General features: G+C 43.9%; 1 protein-coding gene across 1 annotated transcript in view; it reads left to right on the top strand.

Annotated features, from left to right (window-relative positions):
- Fbn1 (fibrillin 1) overlaps positions 1-13,080 on the top strand; it is a 216,561-nt gene that overhangs the window by 145,704 nt on the left and 57,777 nt on the right. Inside the window, exons 20-31 of the mRNA XM_021193426.2 lie at positions 1,102-1,227; positions 1,736-1,855; positions 2,100-2,237; positions 2,679-2,729; positions 4,265-4,390; positions 6,216-6,443; positions 7,877-8,002; positions 8,122-8,250; positions 9,055-9,180; positions 9,268-9,393; positions 10,572-10,694; positions 11,663-11,788. Coding sequence (XP_021049085.1) covers positions 1,102-1,227; positions 1,736-1,855; positions 2,100-2,237; positions 2,679-2,729; positions 4,265-4,390; positions 6,216-6,443; positions 7,877-8,002; positions 8,122-8,250; positions 9,055-9,180; positions 9,268-9,393; positions 10,572-10,694; positions 11,663-11,788 — 1,545 coding nt within the window. The remainder of the gene's footprint in view (positions 1-1,101; positions 1,228-1,735; positions 1,856-2,099; positions 2,238-2,678; positions 2,730-4,264; positions 4,391-6,215; positions 6,444-7,876; positions 8,003-8,121; positions 8,251-9,054; positions 9,181-9,267; positions 9,394-10,571; positions 10,695-11,662; positions 11,789-13,080) is intronic.

Here is a 13,080-nt window from a genome sequence, read left to right as displayed (position 1 = left end):
ACATCTTCTGTCTGGAGTGACACACAGCCTTGTGTTTCCTGAAGTTGGGCTCTTGGGAAAAGGATGCATATATAATGATATGTAAAGTGGTGCATTTTTTTCATTTGAAGAACAGAACACCTTTATGGAATATGATGCAAATTGATAAGTTTTAAGATAAACTAGAAACATCTCAGATTATATATTTTTATTTCCATTCAGGGCTTTGGGGTTAGGCATCCCACTTTTACTTTGGTGGGATTTTAGAGCCAGAGCTGGGAAGGTCCCTGTCCAAGGAGCAGATCTAACTTTGAAGCAAATGATTAATTATTCAGGGATAATTCAGATTGGTATAAAAGTCTGTTCACTCTTCCAGTCTGGCACACAGCCTATCAAGTATCAGTAACTTGTTGTATGTACACTGAACTCTACTGCTGCTCACACAACATCTGAATCTCCTTGGGCTCGGACCCAGAAGAAGAAAATCCCTGTTTTCATATGTCCCTGGCCCATTTGAAGCCTCCTGGTATTTGAAACTCTTGGGAAAATAGTTGTGTTCCTTATAGTATTCTGATAGACTTTCCATGTCTATATGCTCAATAGAAACATTACTTCTTGTCTGATTTTTCTTATATCTTAAGCAATATATATGCATATAATATATACATATATAGTATAAACATATAAGCACATACATATATAAACATATTGTCTATTAAAGTATATCACACTGTGGTTGGAGTAATTTTACATGGCCTTCTCCTCCCAGTACTGGATTACAGATGTATACCATCACATCGAGGATGCTTTCTATTTGTTTAGTTCCTTAAAGCAGTAGGATTAGTCCTTTTGATTCTAACGCTACAAATCAATTACAGAAGTAAAGAAAACTAATTTTCAGAGAGTCCAAGAAGTGAATTAAATAGCATCCAAAAGCTTGGGGCTTTGTAGACACTTAGTTTGGACAAGAAAAATAAGTTCTCGGGTGGGGTAAGCCAATGGAACAAGAGTCTTGCCTCATTGGTGGACTTGACTGTACCGTTAGGAATTTAAAGGCCTAACCTAAATGCCATTGCCTGCAAGGGATAAGCTCTTTCTAACATCCCCGTTTGTTCTTTCCAGATATTAATGAGTGTGTGCTGAACAGTCTACTTTGTGACAATGGACAATGTCGAAACACACCTGGAAGTTTTGTCTGCACCTGCCCCAAGGGATTTGTGTACAAACCTGACCTAAAAACCTGTGAAGGTACCTGTGCATTTGTTCTCCCACCAGGCACCTCACTCTCTGGGAAAGCCATTAGACCACCTTAGGAGTCAGTTAGAGTCTACCTTAGCTAATCAAGCCAGTTCTGTTCAGATTCTCTGCTTCTAAATGGCACTGCACAAACTCTAGCCACAGATGGCACTTACTCGCATTTAGTGTTTTGCTCCCCCATCCATGGTGGTTTCAGGGTGTTCATTTCTACTTGACTCTAGCTGGCATTTTCACTTGCCATCACTTAATACATGAAGAAAGTGTTGTGCATGTAAAATTTGAGTCCATAATTTTATCCAGATTTTTCTGAATATGAAGACTCACTCATGTGCCAGCTTCTATACTAAAGAAATATGCTCAATTAGTATTTTGACATCCCTTCTAATTTGGCAAAACCTGTTTAGGCCAGCTTTACTATCTAACGAAGGCCAAAGTCGAGGTATGCATTTTATGCTTAAGACCAACTTTCAGTAGTAATGGGGACCTGGTTTTGTTTCAGACATTGATGAATGTGAATCGAGTCCTTGCATTAACGGAGTCTGCAAGAACAGCCCTGGCTCCTTCATTTGTGAATGTTCTCCGGAAAGCACTCTGGATCCAACAAAAACCATCTGCATAGGTATTTATCCTTCTAAGGATGATTTTTCAGTGTTTATCAATAATACAGTTCTCTTGCATTTAACGGTTGCTTTGACTGCCACAGAAGTTCAAATATAAGAGATTAAAATTATTATTATTCCTTGTTTCATAATAAAATGATTATTATTCCTTGTTTCATAATGCTGCTGTAGCTGTAATTCTAGTGTATACAATGAGTTTTTGATAAGATTCTGTTAAATGTCTGTCACCCCCTCTTTCTGCAGAAACCATCAAGGGCACTTGCTGGCAGACTGTCATCGACGGGCGCTGTGAGATCAACATCAACGGAGCCACCTTGAAGTCCGAATGCTGCTCCTCCCTGGGTGCTGCGTGGGGGAGCCCGTGTACCATCTGTCAAGTTGGTAAGAGAAGTGGTGCATGGCTCTGCAGCCATCTTATTGGTCAGTCCACTGACTTAGGTCCACGTGGAAAAATTTAAAGATGACCTTGATAAAATATATATATATATATATATATATATATATATATATAATATCCCTGAATAGGAAACCAACAAAATATCAAGGACATCTGTTTTATGTGATTCTGTTCAGGGTACCATTTTCTCTCCCTATGTGGTCATGTGATTAGCTTGTGGCGCTTCCCCTAAAGCACCAGTTCCTGCAGGCTGGGCTTTGCCAGCAGAAATCTCTCACTGGTGCTCTGCTTTTATCTCTGTGGTCCTGTGCTTAGTCACTGCAGCAAAGTCCACCCCTGTCCCAAGCCCACCCTCCAATTGCTTCGATTTATCATGGCTGAGAAGTCTACATAGATGCCGTTAATATCGTTTTGTTTCCCCACAGATCCCATATGTGGTAAAGGGTTCTCAAGAATTAAAGGCACACAGTGTGAAGGTATTTCTTATTACTTCTAAACCGTGCATTTTTGTGTGTATGGAGAGTGTTTGTGTTAACGTGGCCTCAATAAAGGAGTGAAGGAGCTTCCCAGTGAGGAATATGATGCAGAGGAAAACATTATGGAGAGCCACAGAACAGAACAGATGTTAAATGCGCAAGCCGCTGCCAGTGTTAGACCACTACAGCCAAAGGACAGCGCGGCTGGATATGCTTTAGAACACCTGTGCATCTTTTGGAGTGGCCACATTTTCAAAAGGCTATCTGCAAATCAGGAGCAAAAATGCAAGACATTTCGTTTTGCAAAGACTATATAAAGTTTGCATTCGTGGCTAGAGACCCGCCCCTTTTATTACTGTTTATTTGTATCACATTCCTGGGGGACTTAGAGGGGTGAACTCAGTTGCCTCTGTTTTCAAGGTCCATGTGGACCCACTCCAGTTCACTGTGGTTCTTTCTCATGGAGTCCTGAGTAGATATAGGTCACGGTGACTAACATAGCCTGACATGACACAGCAGCTGAAGTATTTTCAAAAACAACAGTCCCATATGTGGGATAAAATGGAGAGTTTTTTTCCTGTTAAAACAAAGAGGAACCCTACAACCCCCACCCAGGGACTTGCTTTCCAAATGATGACTGAATCCCTTGGCTTTTTTCTGGTTCAGACCAGCCGTTCATTACTTAGCTGAGCTTAACAGCACATTCTGGTATACAAATGGCCAAGGAAAAACTCAGAGGAACAACACCCCCCCCCCAAAAAAAAGTAGGTTAGACTTCATTTCTGTTTAGTTTTCTTTCAAGAAAACATTGAGACTTTTTCTCAACACTCGTGGCTTAGAGAGAGACCTCTTTAAAATAGACGTGTGTGTGTGTGTGTGTGTGTGTGTGTGTGTGTGTGTGTGTGTGTAACTAAGGCTCTCTCCTTTTGGCATTTAGATTGCCTTTCTTTGAATTAATTCAATGATGTCTGTTTTTCCAAATTAAGTGCAGAGAACACACTGCCCCATGAGGCAAACTGGGAAGGATCAGTAGGCTGGGGCAGCACTGGCGGATGACAAATGGATGGTCATGCATATTGGCACTCCCTCACCCAACCAACCACGTGGGCTCAGTACGCCTTCGCTGGCCCACATGTCCCACAGCAGGATTTGATTTTCATACACTCAAGTTCAAGCCTCTTGATAATTTTTGTCTATTTCCAGTCGTCTTGTCTCCTAATGCTAGCTATAACCCTCAGACCCTTACTTAGCAGAGCTGTCCCCCAAACCCTTGGCCCCTGTCTCTACAACTCAAATACAGTTCCCAGAGGCCAGTGAAGAGACTCCTGGCTTTAGTGAACAGTCCCACTGCTTGCCATTAAGACACATCAGAAGTTAATATGAACTGTTGGAGGCAAGCTAGTGTTTTGAACTTATCAGGTTCAGAAAAGGCAATTTCTTTTGTAAAAATCATTGTGAATCTATGAGTGGGATAAGCCAGGATTAACTTATACAGATATACTGACTTAATGCTTCCTTTTTTTTTCTTTTTTAAGATATCAATGAGTGTGAAGTGTTCCCAGGAGTATGCAAGAATGGCCTGTGTGTCAACTCCAGGGGTTCATTCAAGTGCGAGTGTCCCAGTGGAATGACTTTGGATGCTACAGGAAGAATCTGTCTTGGTAAAGATGAATAAAATGCAATTAGACATTTGGGCACAGATACCCACACACACACATGCACATACATGTGCACACACACCCCCGCAGATTCAGCTCATCTGCTAGGATCTATGGTGGTATTCTTGACAATCTGTCTTCCTAACTCTGCTAAGGAAAGGCTTTCTTCTAAGCTAGTCTTTTCATTCTTCAGTTCAGTGCCACCCCAGTTACTATGGTGCTGCTGTCCATAGGCCCTGGGCTGTAGAATACAGGCTAAGTTGCAGAGCGAAGAACATTTGCACATAATGGGGAGCTGCACCCAATTTCTTTGAGGCTTGATCTATAACTGACAGATAGGCCCTTATAGGAACCCCCGTTGATGTCAAGAGCAGAAATATTCCTGGAAAAGGGAGGGGGGCAGCTAGGAAACAGGGATATATATCATCTCTACCAGTTGTATGGGAATCTTTGTACCAACTGCTAGAGCCTAGGGGACAGGACACATCCAGTCATCTAATCATCCCATCCCAGTGACATGGAAGAGACTTGAAGTCCTCAGAAGGATGCCCCATGACTATTAGCTGTTGTATCTGTCTGACTCCTAGTGTTATGACCGTCAGTGTCTTCCTGCTTAGCTTTTGTACATCTCTGATGCTGAATCAGACTGAAGAATATCCCTGATGAAGACTACTTTAAGCTCTTACAAGGCTGTCAATAGAGTTGAGGAATTTTGATCACTTACAAATCAGAACCAACCTTCAGACATAGAATTTTAAAGTGTTTACAATATGCAACAGAAGGCAGTTCAGAGTCTTTGGTAACTAAGGATATTAGCAACTCCGAACCCAAAGCTTGATTTATTTACAAGGGACCTTATTCAGAAGCATTCTTCTAGAGCCTCAACTGAAAGATGGAGTTTGCTTTAAATCACCTGCCTCAGTCTGTGAAACCTGGACATAGGGCTGTTTGAAGGCTTCAGAGGGCTCTTTTAAAAGAATGCTGTCTGGGTAACTTGAACACTTAATAGTCACAGCCACATTGTGAAGGCAAACGGGAAGAAAGACACACTTGAATGATACTTCACAGTTCTTGGGTGTATAATCTTATCAGAGCATCCTGATGCTTCCTGAGAGGCAGGCATTCAGCAAGCGTGAAGATTTGGGATCAGGCATAATGATTTTGCTAAGAAACAGTAAGTTGAAGAATAGTCCCAGAATCCAGGTCTTCTGTCCCCTGGTCCGCCAGCCTCCTTTACGGTAGCTTAAATTTGGGGCGGGGAATAGGCGTGCACACACACATATTGAAGTAAAACATCTTAGAAGAATGGATGGCTCTTGTTTGCCACTTCCTCTTTTATCTTAAGAAGGGAAGCCCTCTTTCTAGATTAGTAGTCTGCCTCTCCAGTAATGCAGTAAGTCCAGGGCCATAATGTTTGAGCAATAGGTACACTCCAGCAACAGAGTGAGTTTGCTCCTAGGAAGGAGATGCTAAGATACTGTGGAATGCACACATTGATGATGACCATGGCCTTACAAGGAGAAGATGCCCACGCTCAGCAGGCAAAGTGGCACTTTCTCAGTCATTGGCTGCCTATGTAGAACTATTGCAAAATACCAAAAGTTGGAAGGGAGCCTTTCATAAACAGGACATTTAAACATGGCCGAGGAGGAAGAAGATAAAGTCTTCATTAGCTGGAATACCTACCAACATAATCCTGGTTTTCAACTGGAGAAAAATGTAGTCATGGAATATAGCAAATTAGGATGTGTTGTTTTTTTCCCTAAGAAAAGTTGGTAGCTTTGGAATGTGAAGGGCAGCTCTCTTAGTCTCCTGCCCTTTCTGACAGACATCCGCCTGGAGACCTGCTTCCTGAAATATGACGATGAAGAGTGCACCTTGCCCATCGCTGGCCGCCACCGAATGGATGCCTGCTGCTGCTCTGTTGGGGCAGCCTGGGGAACGGAAGAGTGTGAGGAGTGTCCATTGAGAAATAGCCGGGAGTATGAGGAACTCTGTCCCCGAGGGCCTGGGTTTGCCACAAAAGACATTACGAATGGGAAACCTTTCTTCAAAGGTATGTACTGTGTTCCCTGTGGCGGCTGCTGCTGCTGCTGCTGCTGCTGCTGCTGATGATGATGATGATGATGATGATGATGATGGTGTGTGTGTGTGTGTGTGTGCGCGCATGCACACAGGATGTGCTTACTTCTGTGTGTGCACATGAAAGCGAGTGGCTAAAATGTGTGACTTCCTCTACCTTATTTCTTGAGACAGTATCTCTTTATCTCTTACTGAGTTTGAAGCCCGTCATGTTTGGCCAGTTGGCCATCAGGCCCCCAAGGTCTTCTTATCTCCATCCTCTGTCCCCAGCACAGCGGTTACAGGTAGGTTCACAGGGCCATCCCTGGCTTTTTTATGTGGATGCTGGGAATTCAAAGTCAGGTCTTTGGGGATGTGCGTCAAGTGCTTTCCCCAGCTGAGCTGTTTCCCAGGCTCCTGTTCACCAAGCATTCTGATCAAGCAGAGGCCAGGCCTCTGTTCCTAGTGGAGGATTTGACTGCTCAGTTTTGCCCACTGCCTCCCACATCAGGCTTTGGAGATCTGAGACCTCATTCTCACATTCTTCAAGACTGAATTAAGTCAGAAAAATGGGAACTCAATACATAAACACTGAAAGATTGTCTTTATACATAAAGCAAGGGATTTTTTTCCTTTGTCTTCTCTCTGTTCCTTTTTTTCTCTTTCTTCTCTTATTCTTTTTGTCAGTTGTTATTCAGTGAGACCGTGATCACTCAAACTGTCCTGTCCAGAGAGGCAGTTTCTAGAAAACCACTTAAGTTTCTCTTAAGTAACTTCAAAAGAATGTGACCCACAGGCTGTGTGTGTGTGTGTGTGTGTGTGTGTGTGTGTGTGTGTAGCCCTTTTGTATTCAAGAAGCTCTCTAAATTATATTAGCAACATATAATGTTGAGAAAATAAAAGTAGCATGGATTATTTGGAAACTATTTAAACCTCAAGGGACATCTTTAAATTCTCAAAGTCATTTTAAGATGTAACCAAGAGAGCATCAAAGAGCACTAAATAAGGGCCTCATTCTGTCACCATAATGGTTGTGAGTGGGTGAGAGGGTAGGTGGCAGGGTGAGAGGGTGGCTGGGTGGCTGGGTAGTGGGGTGGCAGGGTGAGTGGCTGGCTGGGTGAATGCTGTATTTGTCATTGTCCATGTGCTTTAAGTAGCATTTGGAGTTCAGACATTCACTGGTCAATGGTGATTACGTGCTTGCCACATACCAGGAAGTGAGCAGCGAGCTCCCTTAACAGTGTTCCCTTAAAATGTAGAGGTCAGAATGACTAGTTTATGAAGTCCTAGCCCTGGATTATCATACATTTTTGAGATAGATATTGACAAGACCCAAAATGAAGGCTCTCCAACCTTCTGGGTTTAAGGTGAGAGATCCTAACCATTTGCCCATATGCTTCTCTTCCCTGCATTTTCACTTTCCTGAAGATATCAATGAGTGCAAGATGATACCCAGCCTTTGTACCCACGGCAAGTGCAGGAACACCATTGGCAGCTTCAAGTGTAGGTGTGACAGCGGCTTTGCTCTGGATTCTGAGGAGAGGAACTGCACAGGTCAGTCTGCAGGGGCAGGAAGGGTGGAGTCTTCGCATTCTCCCTCTTTTTCTGTGTTGTTTCACCTTGTAAGGTTGTGCCTGCCCTCATGTCGCTGATGCTTGCTATTTTTCACACAGACATCGATGAGTGCCGCATATCTCCTGACCTCTGTGGCCGAGGCCAGTGCGTGAACACCCCAGGGGACTTTGAATGCAAGTGTGACGAAGGCTATGAAAGTGGCTTCATGATGATGAAGAACTGCATGGGTGAGTGTGCGGCTTTCAGCCTCGTGGGTAAGCAAGGACTGCAGAAGCCTGCATTCCTCACAGGCCGTGTTCCAGGCAATTCCTGCTGTCCAGTGAGGGCAGTCTGTGGCCGAGGGAGACTCATAGAGAAAGGCACTGAGGCACTAACAATCCTAGGTGACTCCATGGGCAAGCTGTGAGACACTGAGAGATTTCAACTTTCAGTGCCTGACACGGTTGAATTGAGAACAATTCAGACATAAGCCATAGCAGGAGCCCCATCTCGGGGTGTCTGCATCACAGTTCTAGAAGACTGCGGTGACTAAGTTCCTTAGGTCGGGAATATTCTGAGAAGAGATTCCTGCACACAAGCGGTGGACTCAGGTTCATGTGTTTGGATTTTGGTTTTTGTTGGTGCTTTGTTTTGCCGTGGGTTTGGAAGAAGCATTTTGAGGGAGGAATCCCTCAGAGTGGCAGAGAGGGTAGTATGGGGTCTGGCTGTATTGCAGCGTACTCAGATCCCACAGGGGGCTCTGGAGGCAAGAAGGGCACCAGGAGTTGCCCTGTGTTGATGCAAGTTCGGGGTTTTTGATTTCCAAGTCGGTCAATTAGGATTCACTGTGGATCGCTTCTAATGTAGGAAAGTGTTGTGGCCTCTCACCTCCCAGGCTCTTGAGTGAAATGGACAGCTGTTCTCCCAGAAGGGAACTGATAAGCCATCAGTAGCCAGGATTCCCAGCAACTGGGGGCTGGAAAGGGGGACGGCCTGGTTAAAAAAAGAACAGGGTACCAGTATCTTCAACATGAGGCATTTCCGTTTTCCAGATATTGATGAATGTCAGAGAAATCCTCTGCTATGTCGAGGAGGCATTTGCCACAACACAGAGGGAAGCTATCGCTGCGAGTGTCCTCCTGGTCACCAACTGTCCCCAAACATCTCTGCATGCATTGGTAAGGAGCTCTTTTAGAACACTTGCGTGGGGTCAGTTGTTGGATTCAGACGCTTACATCTCTATGATGTTCTTTGTTTCTAAACAGACGTCAACGAGTGTGAGCTGAGCGCGAACCTCTGTCCCAATGGGCGTTGTGTGAACCTCATCGGGAAGTACCAGTGTGCCTGCAACCCGGGCTACCACCCCACTCACGACAGGCTCTTCTGTGTCGGTAAGTTCCAGCCTTTCTATCTTACCGTGCATTTTATTTCATCTCTTTGTAAAAAGCAATGCACTCTGAGTCCCAGCTTCATTGCTAGATCCCCTTGCTTAGTCTTCCTTGCAAGTATGATTCTCCTAGCGGCCCACAATATTTGCACCTCACTTCCCTCCTCAGAGAAGCAGATGAATGAGAGATTCATAATCTGATGTACGCTCTTTGAGAATGAACGTAACAAACGCATGCCAAAGCCGAGCAGCCAGTGATAATTAACCCTGGGGTGAACTAAGTGTAACAAGTGCCATGGAAAATGCAGGAAGGCATGAGGTGAGGTCTCTGCCTGGCTTAGTAGAGATCATTTAAAAACTTTGAAGAATGATCACTGACAAGAAGAACATGGAATGTTGATATCTTTCCCTGACATAGAGGCCATGTTTGGCACTCCCTAAGTATGGGTTTTTGTGGGACAAGAACTTTGCTTTGTGGTTGGTCCTCTGTAGTGTTAGTTTCCCCTATGAAGAGTGACACAGGAGGCCCTGTGGCTTTATCATACCCAAAGTCCAAGTGAAACCGTGTAAATGCTGCCAGTGTGGGCCTGGCTTGGGGTGTACACCATGTGGAACTGCCAAGTCTTAGACGGTTTCCACCCACAACTGTAAATCAGCCCAGATTCTTTTGAAATCTAGCCAAGGTCAACTCAAAACTTCAATTCAGGTTCTTGCAAAGGATCAGAACCTCAGTCCATCGAGCCTTAATTCATGTTTCTAATTGAATCAGTGACCAAGAAGATTGCCCCAAGTGTAAACACAAAAGAAGGTGTCTCTGTCAGTTTTTATGTGCTGTACTGGACGACCCGACACTGGCTAATTTATAATGATAGAAATCCATTGCCTCATAGCTCTGGAGGCTGGGAAGCAATGGCAACGTGCTGGCCTTGGGAATGGGCCTTTTTGCTGCACCAAAATGTGTAAGAGGCAAGAGAGAAAATAAGAATGGCCAAAGTCACCCATTTACAGTGTCACGAATGCTAGCCATCAATTACAGTGTCATGAATGCTAGTCATCAATGTGCGTTCCTCACAGCTTAATAACCTCTCAGAGCACCACTCCTTAATACTCATATGGTGACAATTAAAGTTCAACAACAGTTTGGGAGAGGACATATGTTAACATTGTTCTCCCTTCTCTTAGATATTGATGAATGCAGCATCATGAACGGTGGCTGTGAGACCTTCTGCACAAACTCTGACGGGAGCTATGAATGTAGCTGTCAGCCAGGCTTCGCACTGATGCCAGACCAGCGATCGTGCACAGGTGAGCAGCCTCACATTCTGGGAGTCTCTCTTTCAGTCACAGTCCCCCAAGTAGAGTGGCTCAGAGGCCTGGGCTTCAGAGTGTAACAACCTTGGGCTCAAGTCCTTGTCCATTGCATATTTTAGCTGTGTGTCTTCAAGCAAGACCTTTAGCACCAGATCTTTGTTTATGAAATGTAGTTGAGATTGTGGGAAAGAGGAAGGAAGTTTACCTATTGCACTTGTGTAATAATTGGACTAGAAGACATTTTCTTGGTTAAACAGAATTTGGAGAATTGCATCATGAACCTAATTTGTACAATTCTGAGTGTGTTTTCTGCATCAGCCCCATGACCTGAGGATTTGTGAACCTGCCAAACCTCAGCCTCTATCCAAATCTACTGAGTTGAAAAGCTCTGGGTCATCCTGGTGCCCCGTGTGTTTGGATAGATGCTGAAGGTTGAGAGCCACTCTCCTAACTTATACTCCTGTCTTACTACCTGATGCCGGATGAGCCAGGCAGCCAGCGAGAGGTAAAAAGTAGAATTCCTGACTCAGACTTTGACTTTGCCACTGGTTAAGAAGAGAATTTGAACCAGGAAACAGATTTTATTTGACCTTTAAACCCCCCACACACACACACAAAGCCCACCTCTGTGTAATCTGACTATCCAAATAAATGTTGAAAGTAGCCATTTCTAACTGGACAGTGATAAAATATAGTTCATAATCATTTTGAATTGTGAATTCATATGTTTAAATTTGTACCAATAGTCTTTTAGGCCAGACACTGAGAATTTTGAGATTGGCTACCTCCTCTGTCCCTAGGATAACCTGACAGGGTAATCTTTACAAAGCTTCGTTTGGATTTAGGGTTAGGAGATGCTCGTGTTATACAAGTGGGCTGAATTTTGTTACACTGGGTCAGTTCATACTTCCTCACTGAATAGTGGAGCCAATATCAATAGCTGTTGATTTTCTTCTTCTCAGACATTGATGAGTGTGAAGACAACCCCAATATCTGTGATGGCGGCCAGTGCACAAACATACCTGGGGAGTACAGGTGCCTGTGCTATGACGGGTTCATGGCGTCTGAAGACATGAAGACTTGTGTGGGTAAGAAAGAAGGCAGTGCTGTCTAACTGCTCAGCCACAGTATTGAGAAACTGACAATAGAGATCAATTAGGTCATATTTCCTGCTTCCTCTCCTGCCTGATAACTTTCTTATTGTAAGCTGGCTGTTTTAAATTTCACCTTGATAAACACTGGCTTATCTCTGTGTTCTAGAAGTATTGTTGAACTTTGAGGATGCAGTTTGGTCATCTGGAACCAGGCTGATCCTTTTTACAAGTCCTACTTTTAAGCAGCAGTTAGCTGAGAACAGTTTTTGCTGTATTATTGAGGCAAGACCCTTCTGGAGCCCTGCTCCATTCCCTGTGGAGTATAAGGCTTTCTAGATCAGCTGTGGGGTAAGGGTGCCATTGTTGGTCTTCAGTGAATGCGGAGGAGTGCTGCACTGGACAGCGCATCCCCAGGCCTGGATAGGTTGTTTCTGTGTATGAGCAGGCTCACCACTGCTCTGGATATCTACAGAAGCCTTCCTTTCCTGACTTATCCAGGCCAGTGATGTCATCTGGTTCTATGCGGTGACCTCTTCCGTAGGCCCAGGCTTAGAGTTTGCTCTTCAGTAATCTGAGAACAATGTCGAACCCAATTTCTTTTCTTTATCTTAGGAATCACTGTGTTTTTGTTGCCTCATATCCAGGGCCTAGAAAGAGTTTCTCTAGCTGTTGTTCACTTTTATTTCTTAATTTCTTTTCAGTTGTTTCTGGCCAGAGATAGGAGCCTAGGGTGGGTTATGATCCATTGTGTGGGCGGGTGATTTGCCTACATGTATGTCTGGGAATTGCATGCATGACTAGTGCCAGTGGAGGCCAGAAGGGGACATCAAGTCACTTAGGATTGGAGTTACAGATAATTGTGAGTGGCCATGAGTGTACTGAGAATCAAACCCCTGATCCTCTGGAAGAACAGCTAATGCTCTTAACCACTGATCCTTCTCTTCCAATAAATTGTAGGCATCACACAGACAGAATCACAGTTATCTTCCCACAGAGACTCTTGTCTCCTAGAAAAAACACCCCATAAATGAGTTTCTATTCATCAAGAGTTAGTGAGTTTACACACCACCGGAGTAACAGGCAGCTCACACGAGTAGTCAGCACTAAGACATGCTACTATGGATGGAATCCCTTATATTTTTTTTCTGAAAGAAAGCATCTAAATATATTTTCTAATCTTTACTTTCCAAGATACTTTTTTAGTGAAAGTGTCTCACCTTTTCTTAGTTTTTATCATAATCCTTTTTCTCAGGGAGAACGTATCTATTACAGAAGAAACTTGGACA

The sequence above is a fragment of the Mus pahari genome, chromosome 3 (assembly GCF_900095145.1).
Source record: "Mus pahari chromosome 3, PAHARI_EIJ_v1.1, whole genome shotgun sequence".
NCBI lineage: Eukaryota > Metazoa > Chordata > Mammalia > Rodentia > Muridae > Mus > Mus pahari.
This window is presented reverse-complemented; position numbering and strand designations above follow the sequence as displayed.